The 25,527-nt window shown below is 41.6% G+C and overlaps 2 protein-coding genes across 2 annotated transcripts; one reads left to right on the top strand and one right to left on the bottom strand.

Annotated features, from left to right (window-relative positions):
• Positions 1-5,017: 5,017 nt before the first annotated feature.
• ppifb (peptidylprolyl isomerase Fb) lies at positions 5,018-8,371 on the top strand. The gene is made up of 6 exons (XM_015963063.3): positions 5,018-5,281; positions 5,424-5,454; positions 5,979-6,067; positions 6,193-6,289; positions 7,372-7,447; positions 7,705-8,371. Exons 1-6 carry the CDS (start codon positions 5,132-5,134, stop codon positions 7,847-7,849), a joined length of 588 nt encoding a protein of 195 aa, XP_015818549.3. The 5' UTR covers positions 5,018-5,131; the 3' UTR covers positions 7,850-8,371.
• A 711-nt stretch (positions 8,372-9,082) lies between these two features.
• On the bottom strand, positions 9,083-25,525 carry LOC107387844 (zinc finger CCHC domain-containing protein 24). The gene is made up of 4 exons (XM_015963062.3): positions 25,179-25,525; positions 21,166-21,366; positions 11,922-12,086; positions 9,083-9,411 (listed from the first exon to the last, which is right to left on the bottom strand). Exons 1-4 carry the CDS (start codon positions 25,377-25,379, stop codon positions 9,298-9,300), a joined length of 681 nt encoding a protein of 226 aa, XP_015818548.3. The 5' UTR covers positions 25,380-25,525; the 3' UTR covers positions 9,083-9,297.
• Positions 25,526-25,527: the final 2 nt, after the last annotated feature.

Raw genomic sequence — 25,527 nt, 5'->3', positions numbered from 1 at the left:
ATGATAAATGATAAATGACCCGCACTTGTATAGCGCCTCTCAGAGTAAGGACTCCAAAGCGCTTTACACTACAGTGTATCATTCATCCATTCACACACACACACATTCACACACTGGTGGGGATGAGCTACGATGTAGCCACAGCTGCCCTGGGGCGCACTGACAGAGGCGAGGCTGCCGAGCACAGGCGCCACCGGTCCCTACGACCACCACCAGCAGGCAACGGTTAAGTGTCAAGGACACAACAGCAGTATTCTCTGTCAGGAGCTGGGATCGAACCTGCAACCTTCCGATTACTGGACAACCCGCTCAACCTGTTGAGCTACTGCTGCCCCACAGCGTGTGTAAAATAATGAGGTGTTCAGTGATGGTATGAATGTTTTACTTTACAAAAGGTTTATATATACAAGTTTATACAAAATGTTAAATGAGGGAGTGTAAACACACTAACCTAATTTTAAATATGAAAACTGTTAAAGCAAAAAAAAAAAAAAAAAAAAACAAGGGCCCACAGCTCAATAACTATAAACAAACTAAAGATCTAGACCAATTACTAAATTTCAAACAGTCACAGCTAAGGAGATCACCAGATTCGGTCTGTGTCTCCCTGAATTGCTCTGCTTAATTATGCCCGAGGTGAAGGCTGATTGCTGATCCTCCATCCTCCAGAGTCCCCTTCGCCTGCAGAGATTTCGTCCCCTTCACCTGCAGAGACTTCATCCCCCTCCAGAGTCTTTGTCCCTTCCTCATCCCCCTCCAGAGTCTTTGTCCCTTCTTCACCCTCCTCCAGAGTTCCCTGTGTCCCCGTCTCCAGAGTCCCTTCCAGTATATACGGCCTCCTCGTCTCTTCCTCGTCGTCCTCCAGAGTCTGCGTCCCTTCCTCGTCCTCCTCCAGAGTCTTCATCCCTTCCTCGTCCCCCTCCAGAGTCCTCGTCCTCCTCCAGGGTCCCTTCCTTGTCCTCCTCCAGAGTCCCCTCTCCTTCCTCCTCCAGGGTCCACGTATCTTCATCTTCCTCCTCCAGAGTCGTCAATCCCTAGATTCCCCCGGTCCCAGCTCCTGGTTCCCCGTCGCCGGCCCCCCAGACTCCCCCTGTCCCGGCTCCTGGTTCCCCGTCGCCGGCCCCCCAGACTCCCCCGGTCCCGGTTCCTGGTTCCCTGTTGCCGGCCCCCCAGATTCCCCCGGTCCCGGCTCCTGGTTCCCTGTCGCCGGCCCCCTAGACTTCCCCGGTCCCGGTTCCTGGTTCCCCGTCACCGGCCCCCCATACTCCTCTGGTCCCTGGCCCCCTTGTCTTTTGTTTTTCTGTGGTCTTGTGGGCATCTGGTATTGGTGGGGCTACTGTCATGGTCTGCGTCTGTGTCTCCCTCATGCGTCTCCTTGTGTGCTCCATCCCCCTCTAGGATCCCCTTATGTGTCTCCTTGTGTTCCTCATGTGTCCCCTGGTCTGCAGCCCCTCCAGGTTCTCCCTCCCAGGTATCCTCCCCAGGTCCTGTGCTCCCGTTGGTCTTCCCTAGTCACCCCTCTGTATTTTGTATTAGTCTCTTTTAGTGTGTTTCTTTCCCCACCGGTTTTTTAGTTCTCCTTCCTCCGTAGATCATTAGTTATTTATCTTGCTCTTCTTGTCTTTAGGTTTGTTTGTATTCTTAAGCCATGTTAGTTTCTCCTCCTCAGCTCTCTCTCCTCTCCCTGATTAGTTAATTGTTTTCACTAGGTTTCTTTCCCCACGCACCTGCAGCTTATCTCCCACTCATCCTGCCCCAGTGTATTTAACCCTGTCTGCGTCTCAGTGTGTTGTTGGGTCATTGTTTGTATCAGCTTGTCTCGTTCCCCTCTCTAGGTATTTGAATCGCTCATGGTCTTTTGCAGTCTTGGATTTCTTTAGGTTTTGTTATTAGGACTTTTTGGATTTGGGTTTTTGGCTACCTGCCTCTTTTGGATTTACTCTGTAATAAAGGATTTTTACGTTTTTTCTACCTACCCTGTGTCATCTGGAGTCTCTACATCTTTGGGTCCTAACCTCCTCCTGGCTCACAACATGACAAAGTCGGTTTATCTTTGACTGGCTGCACAGACCATCCACCTTTTTTAAAGCGTAGATGGCACACTGCATATCTGTCCACAACAGCCTTGGTTCTGGCAATGTCTCTGTTGCCATTGCTGTCATAATGAAGAGCAGCCAGCAGCAATCTGAAATAGAGAAACAGGAAAAAAAAACATGGTCACAAGTCCACACACACACACACATGCTAAATAACGTTTGCCTAGTGTACATGCCGAGGTACGAGAACCCCGTATGCTTCGGAGCAAATTTCAGGATCAGGGAGTGGAATGCTTCGAGTGAATATGTCTGATGCTATGGTGAAAGCTGTCTGACATCTTTCACAAACAACGACTGGCATGCTACTTGTTCCAGTTTAACTGCTACACTTGATCCTGTCGGTCACCAAAAGATACATTGAAATAAATCACACATAATTATATAACTTATCCTAGGGTGTGTCCATCAGTTACCTGGAATTAGCCATTGTTTGTTCCGGTCCTTTCCTACCAGTGGAGGGTGGAGACAATGGAAACACTTGTGTTCCATGTTTGTGAATGTCGTGTGCATGGTTCACCAGTGACTTCCACTTAGCTTCCATTAAATCTGGATTTGCGTCGGGTGTGGATGCTGCTGTCCAGTAGAGGTGGTTAACAATGGACTGTTTCCACGATGCCAAATCCTCACAACCGCTCTCTCTGCTGACAGTGTCCAGTTTCTTGGCCAGACCTGGAAAAGTTATACAGAAATATTGTGCATTCCTAAAAGAAACTAACTGAGCATTTAAACTGTAACACAAAAAAAGGTGATTTTCTGCATCATACATCTGTAATGGTGAAACATATTAAAATATTACCCTTTCCACAATGCCAGACATCATAGAAGTGCCTTGTTCCTTGGGGTCCAAGTTGTTCTCTGACCCACTTTGCAACCTGTCGATTGCGATCCATTACAAGTACATCGACACTAATGTCATTATCTGAGAAGAGCCTGATGCTCCTCTTCAGCCTCTCAAGCTCACACCAGGAGCTGTTTGGAACCTCAGAACTCTAAAGTAATAGATGAAAAACACACATAACACAAAACGGTTAAATTCACTACCACTTAAGTTTGGATGAAATATACATTTGTCTGCATACCTGCACAAGCTGTACATCAATTGCCTTGTTTAGTCTCTCCTCTATGAGTGTGTAGGAACCATATTTTGCACAGTGACCAGGGCTGTCAGATCTGCAGTCACCAGACAACATCATACCACTACCGTATTCCTTCAGCTGTAGCATTAAAGCTGACTGCTGTTCTTCCCAAGCCAAAATGATGGACGAAATTGAGTACACCCTTTGATGTCTAAAATAACTTCCCGCTGAAATAGTCTGTACACCTCCTAGCGACAGCATCCGTAAAGTCTGAGATACCATACACCATGTGAAGTGCATGGCCCCAGAAAGGAGAAGGTTGCAGGCTAGCATGTTTTTGTGGAGCATGGGCTGATTTCGCCAGGATCTGTTGTAACCACACAGATCACATTTCTGGAATAAACACACAACCAAATAAACAAATAAACGAAACTGGGTGTAAATTTAAAAATGGGGTGAAAATACGGATAGTTACTTTTGAACAAACACATATTCGACCAACCTGCTGAATTTCTATGAAGGTTCCAGACTTCTTGGCAATACTGGCCTCTGCTCGTTCTCCACAAATGCAGGTGCAGAACAGCTCCATCAGCTCGCTGTGGCAAACAATGTATTTGTTTGCCTGTGGATTTTGGCTGAGAATGAAAACAGATCATTAACATACTTCACATTTCATTTGCGTTCTATTTTTAAAACCAAACAAGCACTAATCAACCAGCCTGGTTCATCCTCTAAAGATCCATCATCTGATAAGAAGTTATCAACAGACATGGGTTCAGATTCATCAAATGGATCGTAGCTCTCATCCTGGTCATCTAGGGGCTCAAGTGACGATACTGGCGATGATAAAGGTGCCGCAACACATCACTCTCCTCATACTGGGTCCCCATGTCCCTGGTGGATGGATGTAGGTCAACCTGTGCTGCTGAGAATAGACATTTTTTTATGTAATGATTTTGTGTTACATTAGCCATAACAACGTAGTTTGTCAATCAATAAACAGTTTTATGGAAATCTTGGAAATTTTAGTATAAATTGTTTAGACATTTTGTGCTCTGCATGTTATAGTTTACCTGTAGAACAATAAAGAATGAGCCGTCTGAATCCACACGATTCACTGTGGTAGAGGAGTGTTTCTGACCAGACATGCACTCATCCATCATGTCACATCGTGTCACGTGAGATGCAGCTGCTTCAGGAGTTTGTTCTGTTGTTTTTATCAAACAGTTGGACTTACTTTATATCTCTTGGCTCTCAAGCATTAGAGTACTTAGGATACACATATGTGCCTTACCTGGGTATGAAATTTAATAAAACTGCCCTATTCTTCCCAGTTGTGTGCATCAGGTCTGTTTCGTTTCTAGAATAATGAAAACGGGTGAGAAATAGGTCTAAATCATAGTCAGCTTGAACGTAATTTTTGATTAAATGACAAACATTTAGTCTGATGATGAGAGATGTGCACTAACTTGTAAATAGCCTCAACCTATTAAAGTGAAGACATAGTATAGCCTAATAATTAAGGAATATGATAACCCCAATAGAGCTAAATAAATATAAAAAGTCGGTCTAACAGTGTGATAAAATGCAACAAGATTTATTACAAGTTCACATTTGACATTTTTCAGGTTCTTTTATGAAAGAAACGGAAACAAGTTTGTTGCAAAACAAGAAAATATGTTTATTATAGCGATGAGTTCACATTTTCTTTTTAAAAAAAGTCCTCAAGATCTGGCTGTAAACTTAAAAACACAGCAGTGAAGGAAAACTGTTTCCTCTAACATGAAATAGCCTATCGTAGGAGAGCCCTTCTAGCCAATCAACACCGCTTGCTGTTTAAAACCATCGAAGAAGAAGCACCCTCATCTTCTGCTTCCTGTTTCCTGTCATAAGTGTGTGTCACATTAACTTTGAAGACTGGATCCTAATATCTGAATAACGGTAACGTTTATTTTAAAAATGATGTTGTCCAACCGGATGAAGTTTTGTTCTCTGGCGTCCACCGCCTTTCGTCTGTACGGTAACGGGACCGCGTCGGCTACTAAAAACCCAACGGTTTTCTTTGACATTGCTGCGGACAACGAGCCGCTTGGCAGAGTAACCTTTGAGGTAAGAAGAAAAAAAAGACAAGGTCGTAAAAGCAGGACGGTTAATTCGTGTCATGTAGCCTCCACATTCAGAAGTCATTTGAAATAGATTTAGGTAGTTTTATTTGGAGAATATTTACTGTTGGGCTTTTTTTATTTTGCAGCTCAACGCGGATGTTGTGCCAAAAACAGCAGGTATGGTTCTATTTTTGTCCTAAATGGCTAGATGCTGACAGGTGAGACTCAAAAAATGAGAATATGTTGCTAAAGAAAATGTATTTCAGTAATCCAGCTTAGACTGAGAGACCATCTAAAGGCGCAGGAACCCTTTGCCGGTGTTATGGATTAATTAGCCGATTAGAGTGTGACACTTAGTCTAGAATAATGAACATTTTCACAATATTTTAACAGTCTGAGATTGTGAATGTGAGGTTTCCATAAGCCGTAAACCATAATTATAACAAATAAAGGCATGAAATACCTGGCTTTGTATGTAGTGATTTTAACTGATATGCTGAGGTTGCAGTAAAACCTGCTTAGCTGTTATTTGAAGTGGAAACACTTTGTGTTTGAACCTGCAGACACTACATGTTTTTTACATGAAGGTATTTGAGGTTTAAGAAGAATTCTGCAGTAATCAGCCACACCATTATGCCGGTGAATCATCCTAAGCCTGTTGAGACTTGCTGATATTTAGATTGTTTTTTCTTTTTCTGTAGAAAACTTCAGAGCCCTTTGCACAGGAGAAAAGGGCATTGGATACAAGGGATCAATCTTCCACAGAGTTATTCCCCAATTTATGTGTCAGGTAGCTTTTTAACATTTTCGTGTGGGTGTGGCAAGGTGGAGAAATGTTTCTCCACCTTGCCACATGTGTTTATGTTCCATCCAGTTGTTACAGTTGGATTGCATTGATCCGCTTTGTGGCTTCAGGGTGGCGACTTCACCAACCACAATGGAACTGGAGGAAAGTCCATCTACGGATGGAAGTTTCCAGATGAAAACTTCCAACTTAAGCACACTGGGCCTGGTAATCACTCTTGAATACATTTGTAAACAAACATGAAAATGACTAATATAATTTCTACAGAGAAATTTCCCTCCAGGCTTTCAAAAGATGCAACAATCAATGCTATAATGCTTTTCACAACAAACAACTCAATTGTGCAGGGTTGGCATTTTCAGATCAACTTGTTTGCTGTTATGAAGCCACGGACATCACAGTTCTTACATATTCTCCAACCAAAATTAAATGGCTGGTACATCTGATCTATCTACAAAGTGGTTAATCTTCTGCGCCGGTGAGAACAAAAAGGACTTGACAGCAGAACAGGTCACTGAAATGAAACCAGGTCCTCTTTGTGTCTTAACTGGCCGTTTCCTAAATAAGGCCAGGTGTTATTTTTTTTATAGACCCCACCCAGCCTGGACTCGTCTTTACGGGCTTTCTTCCATCTGGTTAGATTCGGGCAAATTAAAACCAAACTTATCAGACTACATAACAGCCTCTCTCAGCGTCGTCTCCTCCACCCTGTCGTAAAGCTTCTCGGCCAACTAAAACCACCCTGTTGCATAAGTTTCTTTTGTGTTGGTTATTTTCTAGGTCACATTATGCTGTGTTAAAAGAAATGGACCAATTTTTTTAAGACTATTTATTTTATATATATTTTTTGTTGCTTTTCATAAGCATTAGGTCAAACGCTGTTTTGTTATGCCCATGCTTTACCATTAGGTGGCACATTTGTGCAACTGTTAATTGAAAAACCACTGACTGATAAAAAGCAGCTCATTCATAAGGGTAGCTGCTTCATGCTAATCTGTTGAACTGAACACAGTGCTTGAAGTCCTTGAATTTTACTGCGATATTTTAAAGATTTTAAAACGGGTTGCATTTTAATTGTTAGAAAGTTAAGTCATTTTGAGAATAAAAGTTCTGTTTGAGTAAACCATCAAATTAATTTGCTGTAAAATCTTAAACTCACCTTGAAAGTACTTGAATTATTACGTTTTGTTTTTTGCTAAACTATCAAACCTTGATGTATGTTAAAAATGTGATCACACATGTTTTCTGCCATTGATTTAGCTGAATGTAGTTTATTTTGTTTCTTCTAGGCATCTTGTCCATGGCCAACGCTGGACCCAACACCAACGGGTCCCAGTTTTTTATCTGCACCACTAAAACTGAATGGTAGGCGTTGGTGATCATGTTGGTTTTAGCTCACGTGAAATGAATCGGTTTGTGAAGAACTTGATCATTTACCTGAAGCCTTCCTCACAAGAAAACTTGTGTATTATGACATAACAGCAGCAGAAATACTTAAACGGTGTCCTAAAACGACAGTCGGTGCAGGAACAGATTTTCAGCGCAGCATAAAGAGACAAGTCATCGTGGATCATCTCACTGTCTGACGCAGCAGTATTAAAACAAACCTCTCGTTCACTTAGGCTGGACGGCAAGCATGTTGTGTTTGGCTGCGTGAAGGAAGGAATGGATGTGGTCAAGAAAGTGGAGTCCTACGGTTCAAGGTCCGGGCGACCCGCCAAAAGGATCACCATCACAGACTGTGGGGAGGTGGAGACTCCAGTGTGAGTGGAGGGTGCAGCCATATTCTCATCTCCCGCTGTAGCCTGGACAGAAAACTCCTTTGTTCTTGGCAGGGTGCTACCTCTTTGGTGGAGGGAAATGGAGATAACTTGATGTTTTTGTTCTCATGTTGGATCTCCAGTACTGTTAGATTTTCTTCAGGTAATAATGAGCACACTTAATTCTTGTGCTAAAAACTGTGAACTTCACTGCATTTGTAAAAAAGAGAAAAGTGGCATTGACTTGAAAATGTATTTTTCTCATGAGATGTTTTACTCTTAAACTGACTGAAATAGTCATGAAAAGATTTGTATACATGTGTGTACATCGCTTTAGGAGGCTTTTATCACCAGCTGATGAACAAGCTCGGTGTCGTCATTCAGCCCCTCAAGATGTTTTCATTTGTCCAATATAAAGGGGAGAAGCTATTGAACTTTTAACAGGAAAAAATTAATTGGAGAATATTTTTATGTTGTACCAGCGGTAGTTTACACCACACCTAATAAAATACTCAAAGGCAATGGCTAACTAGCGTGAATTAATGACTGAACCGCGCTTTTATGACCTGACACATTTGACCTCAACATTAAAAATGCTGATATTATTTCTTTTGAAGACAAAATCACAAACATTAAACATATTTAAATGCATTTTACTGCAAGAATACTTTTAATGACAAAGATCTTCATTGTTATTCAAGCTAAGGCACATTAAATGGGATTTCACATGTTTATAATTATTTAATACTGATTTATTACAAATTAAAAATACTTAAAAACAGTAAGTACATAAAACCATTTATTTCTTTTGATTCCTGATCTTTTTTTCAGATTTTCATCCCTTTGCCTCATAAGATAAACCCCACCTACAAAAGGTGAATCAGTTTGGCCTCGTGCACTGACATTTGACTTCATCTGGTAAAGAATTAAGCATTGTCATCATGAATCACCTGCCAGACATGTTCACAACAATGGTAACAATATATAAGGACTAAGGTGGCTAATATATTCCTTTCTTTCATGTAATATTCTACAAAATATATGGCTTTAGATATATTCAAAAGCAATGTACCAACCAGTACTGATAATACCAACATGGAACAGAATTATAATAATACTGCATAGCTGTTTTTAGTAAAGATTTGCATATTTATACAGAAAACGCATGATTACATTTACAGTGAGTTATTTTAAATATACAGACTTGTAAGAAATTTATTTCAAAATTTGTTCAGTGTAAAAAAAAAAAAAAAACCAGAACCAACATTTCATTCACAGCTTTTGGTTCGTAGAAAAGACTTCACTTAAAAATCGCCAAGATGCTTAAAAGCGTACGACCGTCACCCAGAGGGAGCCTTTTATTCTGAGGAAAGATTATGTTTGTTAAGATTCATTACAGTACAAAAACATCACGTTTAGAACGTTAATCCTTGCCGCTCCAGGGGTAACGGGGTGCTATTGAACGCGGCGACAGTAGTAGCCGAGGACTTTGCATTTTTCACACAGGTGTTGTGGATGCTCTTTGCTCTGGTCTGAGACGTCCAAGCCATCCGGTTTCTCCAGAGGTCTCTGAAAGAAAAACAACAGATAGAAATGTTTGCACCAATGATGAGTTCATGTACACATTCTGAATATTTCAGGGCTTTAGTCACCAATTCAGAAGTTAACATTTGATTAAGTTCTAAATATCAACAGTCCCAATATCGATAGCTCAATAAATCACAAAGATGTTTGACAATCAAACCCCAGTCCCCTCAGTGTCCGCAGCCAGCAGACGAAGAGTTGTTAGCCTTGTGAGAACAGAAGATGTTGGCTTACCACAAAAATATTTTCCTTTTCAAATATAACGACACCATCACTTTTTTATTTATATCAAAGCTGTTTTAACATTAAGCTACACAACTGACTGGGCCATGGCTGTTTGTTCTTGGCTAAGGTTGATTAGCTGCAGCCATCTTGAATTGGACTGACTTGAAAGATTAGTCAGTTGTTGATCAGCATCCAATAACTCATTTTTGCAAGTTTCTTTAAAATCCTTCCTGTGGATTATGAGAAAGTTAGCTAACAAACACACACAGTGTAAATGCAAAAACATTTGGGCAAATAACCCATGCTTAAAGATTTATGATGATTGTGTTTTTGTTAGCATTTTATTAGAAACGCATATATAATGAAAACCACGAGTGGGGTTTTTGGTGCTAAACTGACTGACCTTCAGTAAACGATTAAATCTGTGAAGTAGTTTCTTGGTATCAAAATGTGTCTCTAAAATTCACCGACATATGTTAAATCCATGGCACACATCAAACAGGATCTCTGCTGCCAACCACTTAATATTCTCCCTCTCCTGATAACATTTTACTTTCTTTAACATGGAATGTGCTACTACTAGTTCTCCTGTTGAATTAATTATACATACACATGTGGGTGTGTGTGCATGTAATTGTATATGTATACACATATATGTTATCTACTAACTTTGGTTGAACCTTTGTAATGTCAAAATGTTATGTTTTTACTTTTGTTGTTTTTATGAACAGGTTTTTTTTTTTATAAAAACTGTATTTTCATATGAAAATTTTATGGCGGCCTTCTTGGCCAGGGCACCTTCGCAAAAGAGACTTGATCTAAGGATTTCCCTGGTTAAATAAGGGTTAAATAAAATAAAAATAAACAATTATAGATTCACTTAAAGACAATAAACTTTTAATCTAACTAAATAGAATATCTACTAAAATCACAATGTAGCAACAGAAACACTACTTGGTATATACAGTGTGTTTTTCTGTGCGTGTGTGTAGGGGTGTGCGTGTGTCTGCTCAATCCCCAGTGAGTCGTGGTGGATGGCTGCTCGTACTGAGGTTTCTTCCTGTTGAAAGGGAGTTTTCCTTTCCACTGTTGCTACATGCTTGCTTAGTATGAGGATTGCTGTAAAGACTCTGCTGGGTTCCTTAAAGAGCAAGCCACTCCAAATCAACATTTTTTTGCTGATAAACTATATAAATGAGTGTCTGATCGTGCTGCAGACACGTGTAGTCAATAATTTGGCACTTTAGTGCTTCTTAGTTAAAATTTAAATATTCTGCCTAAAACTGTCAGTGTTGCACCGTCATCAGGTAAAAACTCAGCACTGCATTTGAATTTAAATCTGCCGTCGCTATTGGCTAAGAGGTACACTATGATGTTAGATGGTACATTATAATGTCACAATGTCGTGAGTGTGTGTATTTGTTAGCGGCTCCACCCTCTCGGTCTGCTAGGCAACAGCATTTGTTGCATTTTTCAAACAGGAAGTGGGAGTTGAGTAAGAATCTGATAGGGGGTGACTTGCTCTTTAACTTTTCACTGGTTGAATTAATGAAATTAACTGTATTGGAATGTTTAGGTTGTGCGTTGAGACGCCTCCTGTCGGGATTTGGCGTTATATAAATAAACTGAATTGAATTGAATCAGAAAATAACTTTTATCCTTTTTTTATTAATTTATTTGATGGGGGCAGTAGGGGACCTTTGGTTAGGAATTAGATGGATGTGACTTAGGCTTCCTATTGCTCATCTACCACAAAGCTGGCCTTAGTAATTAGGGTGACTAATCTGATTTTCCCTCAAATGTTTCAAATTCCATCTACAAATTTTGAGGTGATCAAATTCATTGAAAAGTGGCTCCAAATCTCAGGATCAATTTACCCTTGTTGTTTATTTTGAAACTTTCATCTTGTTCCTCAAGTTTCATGAAATCATTCACACAGACTAAGGTGCACAGAAAAGAAAATATTTCTAATCCAAAGATAAAAGCATTCTTTTTCAGGAAAAACACAACTCTTCTAAAGTTACAGAAAATTGAAGTATAGCTCATGGCCTCAAGAGTCAAACTACAACCAGTCATATAGTAACAGCATAAAACCACACAGTGTGTGTGTTAAGTTTGGTGAAGCGCAGCTTTCCTGCAAGGATTTGACAGCACATATAATCCAAAACAGTGAGAGGGGCCCAATTAAAGCTCCAAGGAAACCCCATGGAGCACATCTGATTTGGGTAAGACCTGCTTTCTGGTTCCCCTTGGCTCTGACACACGGTTACCTGTTTGTGAGGGTAAACGTTGATGTGGCACTTGATGCATTCTTGTCCCATGTTGGCCCAGGAATTCCCGCTCATCCACTTCCTCTTGCATTTGGGGCACTTATATTCACCGAAACACCTCTTTTTTCCCTGATACGGAGTCAGACCTTCACCTTTAGGTCGAGCCTGGAAAGGATTAATCGTGTTAAGAAAGTCATAGTATTTAATGGGTGTTTCCTGTGAAGTCGTTTGTAAATCTGGAGCTCTCTTCAGCTTTGTTTAAAGGAGAAATACCACTTGAAGCTTATAAAAATAACCATATCAAACACCATTTCTGCATTATTGGGCTTGTGTGAAGCCCAGCTGAGAGATGCAATCCTTTAACAGCTTTGCAAACATTTTTGCTTTTCCCTTTCACCACTTTTGTATGAAGACTGACCTGTTTAGTTTCTTTGGCCATGAGCCAATTCAAAGCTCTGCGTGATTGCAACAGGAAGTGATAGCAGCCCTGTTGGTGGTCAAGAGAGTCCGGCTGTTGCTCCAGAATAAAATAATTATTTATAGCTTCTCAATACAAGCCTAAAACACTGTCTGATGAGAGTTAGATTCTACGTAGAAACTCTTTCTACATACAGGTTAGCTATGAAGTCATGGTAAACACTTTAACTCATCCCGAGCAGATGCAAATGTAGCGTTTGGTGTGATTTATTTGTTGGAGGAAAAATGGTTTCAGCTTCCCCATTTGAAATGAACTCCTTGCTTCCAGCTGTGCTCCCGCGGGGCCGTGAAGGGGACCTCGCCAATAGGAGGGGCCCTTCTGCCATAGGACAAATACCTCTGGCCCTCAGTCATCCCTCCCAGCTGGCCCCATTTCACCAATCACAACGTGAAGATCTGAGCAAGGAGGAAATAAAACCCAGACGAACTCTGCACTTTTTTAACATGACTAAATGCTAAACTCATTCCCCACAAAAAAAAAAGCTGAATGAAAAAAGCAACCATCTTGATCAGAATGTTTTCAATTAGCGACATCCGAGTTTGTAAAGTAGGACACATTAAAATTAAAACTGATTCTGCATCATGTCAAGCATTGTTTTGTGTGTGCAGCAAGTTCTAGACATCCCACAGATCATTTTAGCCGTTTCCAGGAGAACATCTGCTCAAAATGTTTCTGAGGGACCAACCGCCAGAGTCAGTGGCCGTTTAAAGACACAATGAAGCTTTTATCAGCCTTGAGTTTGCAACAGTCAGCCACCACGCGGAGGTCACATCAGACGGCGGCTCATGCGTTCTCAGGCGCCTGCAGGGGGAGCGGACAGATGACCATCTTCCTGAGGGAGGAAACAGCTTTCACTCTTCAGAACAAACAAAACAAACTGTACCTAGACTCCGGAGCCAACAGGGCATCAGGGGGCATTGCACACGTTGGAGTTTCCACTGGAAACCCATGAGCAATGTCACACCAAAATTCAAGTGACACTTTTGACCTGGCAGTTTTAGGACAGCTTGTGGAAAGCAGGAAAGACTGAGTGGTGCAGGAGGAAAGATGTTTTCAAACCATCCAAGTACATTACACACCACCGCCACCTCACACATTAGGGGTCTTTCTACATCATGTCTTATCTAGATAAGAACAAAGAAAGTGACAGTAGCTATGGTGAACAAATCTGACTGCAGCAGTAAGGTGGCGTAAAGGCTTTCCCGGGAGATAGCAGATGAAAAAGGCCCTAAACAGAATCATTTCTGTGTCAAACACAACTTTCATTCCACCATCAGTGAAAGGTTCGGTTATTTAAAAGAACAGTTCACATAACCAACTTTTTAAACAACGTTTACCAGTTTTTGCTGCTATTGCGACAATGGGTTCTGCTAACCCAACAGAACCATTTCAACGACAGATGTCATGCTAACTATATTAGCACATAGCTTTGGGTTCTGATTAGTAGGCTGATATGCTAACATCAAGCATGTGAATAACCTGTAGAGATTAGCATTTGTTCTAAATGTTATTATTTGCTGAGGCCCATCTGTTAATGACCTGTGTGTAAAGAGGTCCAGACCTACATGTTAACCTAGAGAGGAGTAGGAGAACATGCTAAATATGATCAGAAGTTACTCTCTGTGACTTATGGTTCACCACAGACGTGACAACCTGACAGCACTAGCCAGAGGAGAAACAATCAGAATATAGCAAAACCCACAAACATCAATTCTGATGTGACTTTCAGACTATGAATGAGTAATCTAACTCCAAAAGCACTAAGGACTCAGATTTTGTGGCTGGACATTTCTTTCTAATTAGATCATTAATCTGTCCCATTACAAAACCAATACCAGTCTAATTGTTGCTGTTTTAAGACAAATTAATGTCAGTTTCACTCATCATCTCAACTGCCACCACCTATATTCTTTATTCTCAGCTCAAGAGTACACAGAGTGATGTAATGCCAGATTTTAAAGCTGCAGTAGATACATTTGGACAAGATCCTTGTAGCCTGATGAGAGAGGCCCAGGAGGCGGCTGCCATCATCTGGAAGCCATCAGGACAAACAATGGACCACTCGAAATCCTCACCCCCCTCCCTTCAACCCTCCTTTCTCCTTCACTCTCTCCTCCACTCCCGCGCTCTCATGAGACACCCAACCTGGTTAGAAAAAATCCCACTGGATACCATGTGGTCAATTACTCAACACTAACAAACCCAGAGTGCTCACTCTCTCTCGCTGGGTTTAATTTGTATCAGACCCCCACAGCATCACAGAGAAACCCAGCTGTTACCAAAGCAAACAATGCTTAAAAGCCTAAACTGGAATCCTTTCACGGTGATCTAGACTTCTACTATCACTCCAGTTACCTATACATTTAATTGTGTAAAATATGTTATTTATTGGGGGTTTTAATAGCATGAGCTAATGCAGAAATTACTGCAGGAACACAGTTGTCAGAATTAAGACTTTATTTCCACAAGGGATTTATGTTGCATAAAACTAAAGCATTTACTTACTAGTTCTACATTTTTTAAAATAATTTCTACTTCTCATTTCATTTGAAATCTTTTTTTTACTTATTTATGGAAAGCGTAAAGTAAAAAAGTTATATTATATAACTGGTTCTGATTCTTTTGCACATGGGTGGGCAAACTGGGTCCTGTTCTGTTTTTCAGTATATTTTAACTGTTTCCCTGAACAACACACCTGATTTGAATAATTAGTTGTTTAAGATTCTTCTGCTGAGCTTGATAACCTGGTGAACAGAGGATTCAACCACTGAGATGTGCTGGAGCAACAACTGCAACATGCTGGATAGCGGCACCCGAGGACCAGGACTGCCTACCCCTGCTTTATCAAAGTCTTGTAAGTAAATTAAAATACGAATTCAATAATCAAACCTATTTGATTCAAACAGTAGATTTAAAAAATTGTAGTGGAATTTAAACACATGAATTATGACCAATAAGATGTGATTTTCTATATAAATATGAAATATCAATCTGATTGATCTTTGAATGTTTAATCAGAAGATTAATCAGAAGATTCTAGGGTTCTTTTTGAAAAGAACTAGAATTAGATTTTGTAATGTACCAAAAGGGTAAATTTTCACCTATCAGCATAATAACCTTTCATCTACAGAAACAAATCCACTTTCTGTTTGGCCTTCCAGAACCAGAAGGTTCTGTTTAGTGCGTGTTTACATACAGAAGTAAATTTTACAAAATCTTAAAGGCCAAGTTCACTTGTTTTTTTCAACACATGGTCTCTAGTATAAATGAATGGCTTGTGAGTCAATCTCTGTGGTGATAAAGCTGCGATTATCCTGTTTCAGGAAGTAGTTAACTAGAGGAAAGTTGAGCTGAACGCGACAAGCTTTGGAATATTTTTTCTTGTTTCTTGGCAAACTGCAACATGACTGACTGCTTGCTCTGAAATGGTAATGTGTTATCTACACAAATACCACGAACCTGAAGGAGTTGTGCCTTGTTGTGGAGTTGCTAAAGCTAACTGTTAGCTTCTGCTAGCCGAGATGTGCTCTGTTCTCTCCTGGATGCTAAATCCTCAACAGCCTTCCCCGTCGCGAGCCGAGATTGACAAGTCCATGAATTGTCAATGTGACCATAGTAGTTTCTAACCCATTTTGGGGGGTGCTGAAGAACCCCTTAAAGCAATCAGAGAATACATTTTAACTAGAAATATGAGTAATATTCCATTCTCCATTTCCTCTTGGTCCCAGAACAATTATGTTTGAATTTAAACACTTGAAAGCTGAAAAGGCTCCAGATTTTTAACCCATCTCGCCTACCTTTTAGAGTGTTTCAAACCAGCAGATTGATTCCCACACATACGCTTCTGCACATTATGCTTCTTGGGGCTTATTTCTCCCACAGTTTTCGCTGCTTTTATTGGGGGGAGGATTCGTTGCCAATGCTGAGCTCAGTCCGGAGTCTGACTAAGCTGTGGTCTGGTTGACGACATTTACAGCTGTAAACCAGCATTATGTTTCACAAAGAGTGAATGGCAGAGTCAGGTGGGCTGGCAGACAATCAACAAGCACAAATATTCCCAACTTTATGAGCACAGAAAGAATAAACGTATGGAGCGGTTAAACCTCTGTAGTAAGAAAATAATAACAATAAAAATATGTCATGCATGTTTTTAATATAAAATGGGTCAACTTGTCAGTTGCAGTTAGATTCTCTTTTCCTTTCTGTCACTTACTTAGAAAAAAGAAAAAGAAAAACTTTAACTTGAAATCAGTTAAGATGCCAAGAAAGTGATGTCATATTTAAAAGATGCAAGCACAGAAAGTTTTAGCTCAGGAGCATTTTGAGGCACCGTTTGTCTAAAGGATGCATTCTAAGCTGCATTCCAGGGTTTCCTCTATCTTGTTGCTTGTCTTCAGCAGATGTTTGAGCCTAAAGCAAACAGGTAGTGTACAGCTGAGAGATAAGACAGTGAAAACAAAAAGAACCAAAGCCACAGAAATCAGTTTGTGTTGCAGGATGTCCTCCAGCTGCACATTTAGCTTTACACTATGGAGATATGAGGTCCAGTCTAAGATGTGGATTCTGTTAATATTGATTAGAAATTAAAGTTCAAACTATTATTTAATTCAAGGCCAAAGCTTGTTTCTACTGTGTAAAAAAATAATAAGGTGCGGTTTTTCATGCTGTTTACAAAATGAATCAGTGTATGGTAATATTTATTATTTTTAGCCATTATATACTGTAAGTATAAAATATATATTTGTAAGTATGAAACTGAAAAAATGTGGCATTACTTTCACTTCACAGATTTAGAAAAATAAATCAAATAATGAGTAATATTGAAGTTTGTGAATGAACTCATAGAACACCACAAAACAGGAGGCGATTTCCAAACTGGTTTAGAAAAAAGATTTTTTTAAACAAATTTCATTACAGGTTTAGCAATATCCCTTATAAAATATTTTAATGTGTGTGAAAAATGAAGTTCACCAAGCAGAAGGACAGCATTAACAGGACATGTCCCTCTCTGCTGTGCTTCAGCTCTGTACCTCTTTTTTTTTCTTCTGCACTGAAAAACTATAGAATAAACCCTTTAATTATTCTTTTGCAAGTTAATGATGATTACTTTACATTTTCAATGTTTGCTAAGAGCACCAGCGGCAGATAAATGTAATGTGCGACCGACAGAACAGTACAGCAACAAATGTTATCAGATTTTCATCCATACATTTTCCTCCAATTATCCAGGGTCGGGTCACAGGGGCAGCAGCCTAGGCAGAGAGGCCCAGACTTCGCTCTCCCGGCCACTTGGGCCAGCTCCTCCGGGGGAATCCCAAGGCGTTTCAAGTCCAGACAAGAAACATAGTCCCTCCAGCATGTCCTGGGGCCTTCTTTAGGTCTTATCCCGATAGGACATGCCCAAAAAAACCTCAACTGGTTCCTCTCGATGTGGAGGATCAACAGGTCTACTCCAAGCCCCTCCCAGATGACAAGCTTCTCACCCTGTCTCTAAGGAAGAGCCCAGACACGCTGCGGCGAAAACTCATTTTGGCCACTCGTATCCGTGATCTCATACACTACCCCAAAGGTCATGTCCCTGCTCTTCAGAGAGCATCTTCTAAACTAGCACCCTCCATGCACCTGTCCCCCTCTCTACTGTCCACTCCTGGTTCCCTCCTCTCCATGATTCATCATGCTGCCTCACTGCCACCTACAACTGACTGGAAATTGGTTGTTGTTGTTGTTGTTGTTAGCCTCAAGGGCAACATGCCGATTATCACTTGTAAGTCGCTTTGGACAAAAGCATCTGCTAAATAGATAAACATAAACATGACCATTGATGAGTGTAGGAACGTAGATCGATAATCGGCAAATTGAGAGATTCGCCTTCCAGCTTAGTTCTTTCTTCACCACGATGGACCGATACAAAGCTCACATCACTGCAGACACAGCACCAATCCGCCTATCAATCTCCTGATCAATTATTTTTTTTACTCGTGAACAAGACCCCGAGGTACTTAAACTCCTCCATTTGAGGCAGGACCTCCTTGCTGACCTGGAGAATGCGTTCTACCCTAAGAGATTCAGTGTTTTTTCAATTTAGTGACCTTTAATATTTTCCAAAAATTGCAGTTGCCACCTTCTCCAATTTGATTTTACATTATCAAAATACAATCCTTCATGGCTCTCAGGATATGGATGGATTAAGAAAACCCGAAGAGACTGACAGGTAGGGTTTAAAAAATAATTTAATTACTAAAACTCAAAAATAGTCAGAAGCAAACACCAGAAAGTAAAGGAAGCAAACATGTCAACATCTGGTGAGACAACTGGGGAGAATCCAACAAAAGAGAATGAAACCAGCAACCATCAGATCATCCTGGACATCTAGAAGTACTGACATGAGTTCACTATTAAAATCACTGTCAATAGGCATATACAAAAGCAAATAGGCCATCAATCACTCTGAAGCCGCTGTTGATGGGAGTGCAAGATTAAAAAAGTATCCTACAAGCACGAATCAGACACTGGGGATTTTGAATTATGTGTGAGAAGATGTGATCATTCTTTTTTATCTGTAAATTACTTTCCAAACAACACTGTAGACACGCCAAAGCTAAAAATAGATTTGCTCATTCTCAAAGACCAAATATAAATCAAGGAATTCCTTCTGTTATCCCAGCAATTATTAGAATTTCCCCTGTCCAAAGTGATTATTGAAGCGGGCCTTTCCCTTCCATTCAAACATGATTAAACTGTAACTGTAAAGACACACACCCACTTCCCGTCCTGCCCAGTGTTTCCAGAAACACACAGTGTCTGAGCAGCTGCTCTCTGGGTTACGATATCTGCTTCGGAGATGGAGATGACTCCAGCCAACAGAGCAGCACGAACAATACAGCCTGACTTCCTGACCTTTGGTTCTACGGCCTCTTCACAGAAACAAAGCTTTACTTATTTATTCCAGTCCCTTCCCACCATACTGTCTTACTGTCACTACTCATGCTCTTCCATCTCCTCCAGTTCAGGCATTTAATTGGAAAAGCTGTTGAAGCTTGAGCACATGTGGTCATGTGACAGACACAACAGCAAGAGCAATATGAGATTTGCAAACGTAATAGATTCTCAGTCAGACTTGTTTTGTCTCAAAATGTCTGAAAATGCTAGCAAACAGGAACAAAAAGCAGACTGTTCTTTAATTGCAGCCTCAAAGGAACGTTCAAGTGAAGAGATGCTCCATCACGACAGCAGCTCCACAATTGTGTCCTTTGATTTGACATATTAACAACACATGGTAAAATCTGACAGCATTCTATAAGAGAAGTTGAGCAACAAACACAGAGATTGTTTCCAGATTTAGCACATTTCGAAAGATGTGTCTGCAACAAAGAGTCATATTTTGATGTCTTAATGTCCTTCTGACGCAAATCTCCCAACTTCCAGTTTGCCATGACTTATGGCATCAACTCATCACTTAAAATCCTGTAAAACCAAACTAAAATGTACAAGAATCTTTGTTTTTTTTTTTCACTTTTTATCACTTTAGGCCTTCATAAAGGTATCATGTGTCTTCCTAATAAAATAAACATACTAAAGAGTCCTTTGGCCATTTTGAAGCCTGATTTTGTGTAAAATAATTACTATTTTACCCATTTGCCTGTATAGATGTGAATTACTCATTTAATCAATACTTTAACAGTGGTATCTAGAAGGGATGAATGCCTTGCAGGTAGTACTCAGGGCATAAAAAAGCCCACAAACACCTGTCTCAGCAGGCCAAGTCTGCGACATCACAGCAGGAGATAGGTGTAGGAGACTATTTTCATGTTCAGCCTGCATGAAAAACACAGACTATAATCAGAAAAAAACATAAAAAATTAAAAAAAAATTCAGTCAACCACACCTATAAGGGGGATATGGGCTCAATTCCACCAATAAAATGCTGTTAAATGCCCTTCATGCGCCAGTGAAAATGTGTGTGTGTGTGTGTGTGTGTGTGTGTGTGTGTGTGTGTGTGTGTGTGTGTGTGTGTGTGTGGGCATTTTAACCACACCCTTAGGCCCTGAGTTCTTGAACTGAACTGATATTCTCATTTTTCTCTGTGTGGAGCCGCTAACAATCAGAAGACGATGCACTGTCTGAGATGAGTCCACAGGAGAAATTATTATGTTTAAAGTTGAAACTAGAGCAGAGAAATTTTTTTTATTCACCCATCTAGTCCACCGTTCATGTAATGATTTCCATTACATCTAACAAATTTCAGGTTTGTCTCTCTGAGCATGATCAATGAGGAAGCACAGCTGCACGTAAAGCTGTGTTGATGTTTCTTTCATGCGTGGAGTAGAGGTCATTCCTATTTCCAAAGAGAAACCTATCATCTTTCATTAAAGCCCCACTTCCAGATCCAGTCTGGCATCTGCTGCTCATTACTGACTGCACTGCCCTGCTACATTTATTCAAATACGTGCTGAGGAATCTATGCCACACACACAAAAAACAAATAATGCCAACATTATACTGTTACACTAGATTTTAGAGTTTGAAATCAGTCAAATAAAATCTTGAACAAATCGCTACAAAAGTGAAGAAGCCTGGGGATTCAATGTGGAGTTCATTCATAATTAAATGTCACAGAATCCTCTTGATGTGTTTCTCTTTTACTTGTAGCACTTCATACATTCTACCCAGCACTTTAAAGTATGGCCCACACACCGCACAGCTGTTTCACATTAAGCAGTCATAGATCTGCTCCTGCCTGATGTGCAGCATTGCAGAGCAGCTCACCTGAGGGCAGTCTTTGATGTAGTGTCCTTTGTTGAAGCAAAGGTGGCACAGGTAGTTGGGCGGAGGCCTTTTGCTGGGTTTCTGTGTCTCTGGTGACAGGGACAGATCTGAGAAGTGGTCTGCCAGAGAATTCAGGCCATCCACGATGTTACTGAGGGATCCGTAGGGAGAAGATCCCTTGTAGAAATTTTTGCTCAGGACCTAGAAGAGGAAACAAGATGATACATCACTGGTAAAACTGTTACATAGCTGGAAGGCAGAGAGCTTTATTTTTACATTATTGATTTAGAATTTAAGATGTCAAAAACTACTTGGAACATTTCAAAATTTTATTTAAAAAAGAGAGAAAATGCATTGGTGAATTTTTTATTTAGAACAGGAAAATTTCCTGTTCCATTTCGATCACCAACAGGCCTTATTCTAAAGACACAAAGTTCTTATAGAACAATTCAGCAGTCCATCACAGGGACTTACAGAGGACACCAGTCACACACACGGGACTGTCACGGGATAGTCACCAATTAACTTAACATTCATGTTGTTGTTTTTTCTGTGGGAGGAAACCAGAGTACTCAGATAAAACCCAGCATGCATGCTAACTCCATGCAGAAAGACTGCAGCTGGGATCTGAACCTGCAACCCACTTGCTGTGAGGCAACAGTGCTACCAACCATGCAGCTGTGACTAAACCTTAATGAGAGAATAAACTGTGAGACCAGTCAACCTAGACTACTGTATGAATGCCTAAAATCAGGCCCAATCATTACTTTGTAAGTCACTTTGAATAAAACTGTCTGCCCCATACATAAACCTTTAGGATAAGGATTATTTTGTAAGAAAATGTGGGCTGACAGAGCTGCTATAAAAGGAGAGAAGAGCTGCTATGGGAGTCATCTGTCCAAGCAGGGAGTTAATTACGCTTGGAAATTGAACCACATAGCAAAACATTGCCAAAGCATGTTAGGATATCATTGAAAACTATCTAAATGTGTTTTTGATGCCACCTGTCACGTCCTCCACCCGCCAGTGCCCTCCGGCGCACTGATCTACCTGCTAGAGCTCTATTACCCATCATTCCACCCAAAAGATGTCCGCCTTCACATCACTGCATGGAGTATATACAGAAGTCCAGCACTCCTGCCAGCACAGTCATCGTATCACCTTTATCCGAGCCACGAGTTAGTAGAGCCTTTTGCTCTTCATCACGATCATCAAGACTTCTACCAGTAAGTCACTGTCTCTTTCTCTGAAGTGTTGGCTCAGCCTTATTTCCTTTCAAGCTCTGCCTGACGCACCTGTACTAATCGCGTCAGCCACACCTGGCCCTAGCTATTCCCTGTTTGGGTCGTAACACACCTCACAATCAAATTTCTGCTGTCATCACTCAGTCCTCTCCTCACAGCAGCTACCTGACAGAATGACTGAGTCTCAAACATGTGACCCACCAGAGTTTGCGTGCCTTCAGGAGGAAGTAATACACCTCCGCATGCTGATGGACCAACAAAGCAGCAAGCTTGAGTCTCTGACAGAGACGGTTCTCCAGTTATCTGTCGCTCTCCAGCGTCACACCACAGCAGTGAGCGAGGCCCCTCACATCGGCCTCCCAGAGCAGAGCAGAAAAGGCAGCCCAGATGGCTTGTTGGACGCATTGGACATGTTATTCGAGTGCCAGCCCTCCCGCTACACCACCTCCCGCTCCAGGGTTGCCCTGCTAACCGGCCGGGCCCAGGATGGGGCTGCAGCCCTCAACAACAACCATTCACCGACCTGCAATTATTACACCGTCTTTGTAAAGGAGCTACACAAAGTCTTTGTGCAACCCAGCAATGAGGTCGGGGCCAAGACCCAGCTGTTGAAGCTACGACAGGGAACCCATGATGTCAGCAACTATGTGTCTTGGTTCCAAACAGCCGCTGCCAAATTACAATGAGGCGATGCAGCTCTCAAAGCTGGCTTGGTCACCTACATCCAGGACAAGATGGTTGGTTGCAAGGTTCCCAAGAATCTGAACAACATGGCTGATCTCGCTCTACAAATTGAACGGAAGGTCCTGGCACAACCTCAGCCTCAGTTTGTCTTTCCAGGTCCACACTGCTCCCTAACCAGCTCCTTCAACCAACCTCAGAGACCACCACGGAACACCCCATGATGAGCCTATGTAGTTGGGCCATCTATCTCCTGGGAAGATGAGCCGACGTTACCGAGAAGGCCTACTGTGCATCCTCCAACCACCACCAAACTCACTGCCCTCTGAGACTGGAAAACGCAGGTCCCAGATAAGGCTTTGGGGACCTTACCTGCATCTCTGTCTTCTCCTCCCAACCATCACAACACCATAAAGATCACCTTCCAGGGAGCAGGGTCCCAACAATCTGGACGCCTTACTGGATTCAGTAGCCGCAAGCAATTTCATAAACCAGCACCTCGCCTCCCAACTCCAGCTCCTTGCTACTGGCTTCAACCAGGCCATTCCTGTCACTTCGGTGGATGGAGGACCACTCCATCTCTTCCCAGTCCACTACCAGACCCCGGAGGTCCAAATGAGTGTGGGAACACATCATGAGGCCCTCAGCTTCTTCCTCATCATGGCCCCTTCCACACCTCTCATCATGGGCCACCCTTGGCTCCAAGTCAATGACCTGCACATCTCCTAGGCTACAGACCGTCTGTTGAACTGGGTACCCCACTGCCATACCTATACACCTCCAAAGCCCTCCCCGCCCGCCGGGGCGTTGGGCAAGGAACCTCAGGACGTCAGACTTATACCTCTATAGTACCATGACTTTGCTCAATTCTTTGCCAAACCTCCGACCACCGCCCTTCCTCCTCACTGACCACATAACCTCAAGATCAAGCTTCAGCCCGGTCAACTGTATCTTACTCTGAAGCATCGTCTCAGCCTTGTTTCATTTCAATCTCTGCCTGACTCTCCTATACTAATCATGTGTTGGCCACACCTGGCGCTAACTACTCCGTGCTAGCTACTCCATGTTTGGGTCGTAACACACGCCGCAATCAAACAAACTGCTGTCGTAACTCAGTCCTCCTCACAGAAGCTACCTGACACCACCCGTGTTCTTGTGTTCCTTCTGTCATCTTTACTTCCCTTACTTTTGAAACAATGGTGCGAGACACATGAGTTTGTATGAAAGTGTGTACCATTCTGAAGGAAAGATAAAAGAAAAGCAAAATTCTTTTTGTTGTTGATGACATTGTTTTTAGTCAGTTGGAGCTGATATCAAAACTGAATTCCAAATAAATAAACTGAGGAGCACTAGTTGTAATTCTACGATAAGAGACTATTTTATGCATCAGTCCATCACTGACTCTCCCGTTTGTCTCACTGACGCGTATCTGATTTCTGCAGATGTTCAGCTCTGCTGTGTTTGCTGTGTGAACCAATGGTGTCCATTTCCTCATCAGAACAGAATGTCATTGTCACGCATTCCTCTAACTGGTCCCACTGGCAGGACATAATCGGCATCATTGTACATGTGGAGGAGATGGGCGCTATGGCACAGCTGGGAAATCATGGAGACCAGTTTGCTTAGAAATGTCAGTTAACTGCATCACTGCAGATGCTTTAAAGTGAAATGTGATCATTTACATGCTTCTTCTTTTTATGCTTGATGTCTTATTTAAACATGTTTAATTTTCATTAATCTACTCATCTTGAGAGTGTTAAATCAACACTGCAGGCTCTTTTGAGTTTTGACCATGCAGAGGCGAGTCAGGGTGAACTCTAAAATTTTTAATAACTTTCTCATCCTGCTTCCAGCTGAACACTGACATCAGAACACACTCGGGCACTAAATCAGGATACAAGAAACATATTAATATTCTACACACTCGGTAAACTGTGATCCCAGAAAGGCATGCAGGTGAGGTTGAAGTTACTGTATAGCGATCAGATCCTGAGAATCTTTTTTAGGATGATTCAGGAAATTGTGTTTTGTTAAGTTTTAGTAATTGTTTTAGTAATTGTATCTATACTGCGTGCAGCTTGGTGATACCTCACTGTTAAGTTGCAAGAAGTTGTTCAGATAGTTGGAGCCCAAATCAGCTGCGCTTCGCTCATTCACGTCCCGAGCTGAAGTGTCCGATTCGACTTTGAAGGAATCAAAAGCGCTACTCGGCGCGTCTTGCAAGGACATGTAGACCCAGCTGAGCAGCTGGGCAGGATGGTACACACCGGTCTCTATGGCAGACATCATCTCGTCTCGGGTATGGAGCACCACCGCTGGAGTTTCTGAACCACCTGAAGTCCTGTAGTCATCCCTGTGCTCCGGCTGACTGGTGTGATCCTGCTGAGAGGAGCCCGACAGGATCCTAGAAACGGGTGGCGCACTGGAAGCAGAGCAT

The sequence above is a fragment of the Nothobranchius furzeri genome, chromosome 16 (genome assembly GCF_043380555.1).
Source record: "Nothobranchius furzeri strain GRZ-AD chromosome 16, NfurGRZ-RIMD1, whole genome shotgun sequence".
Classification (NCBI taxonomy): domain Eukaryota; kingdom Metazoa; phylum Chordata; class Actinopteri; order Cyprinodontiformes; family Nothobranchiidae; genus Nothobranchius; species Nothobranchius furzeri.
This window is presented reverse-complemented; position numbering and strand designations above follow the sequence as displayed.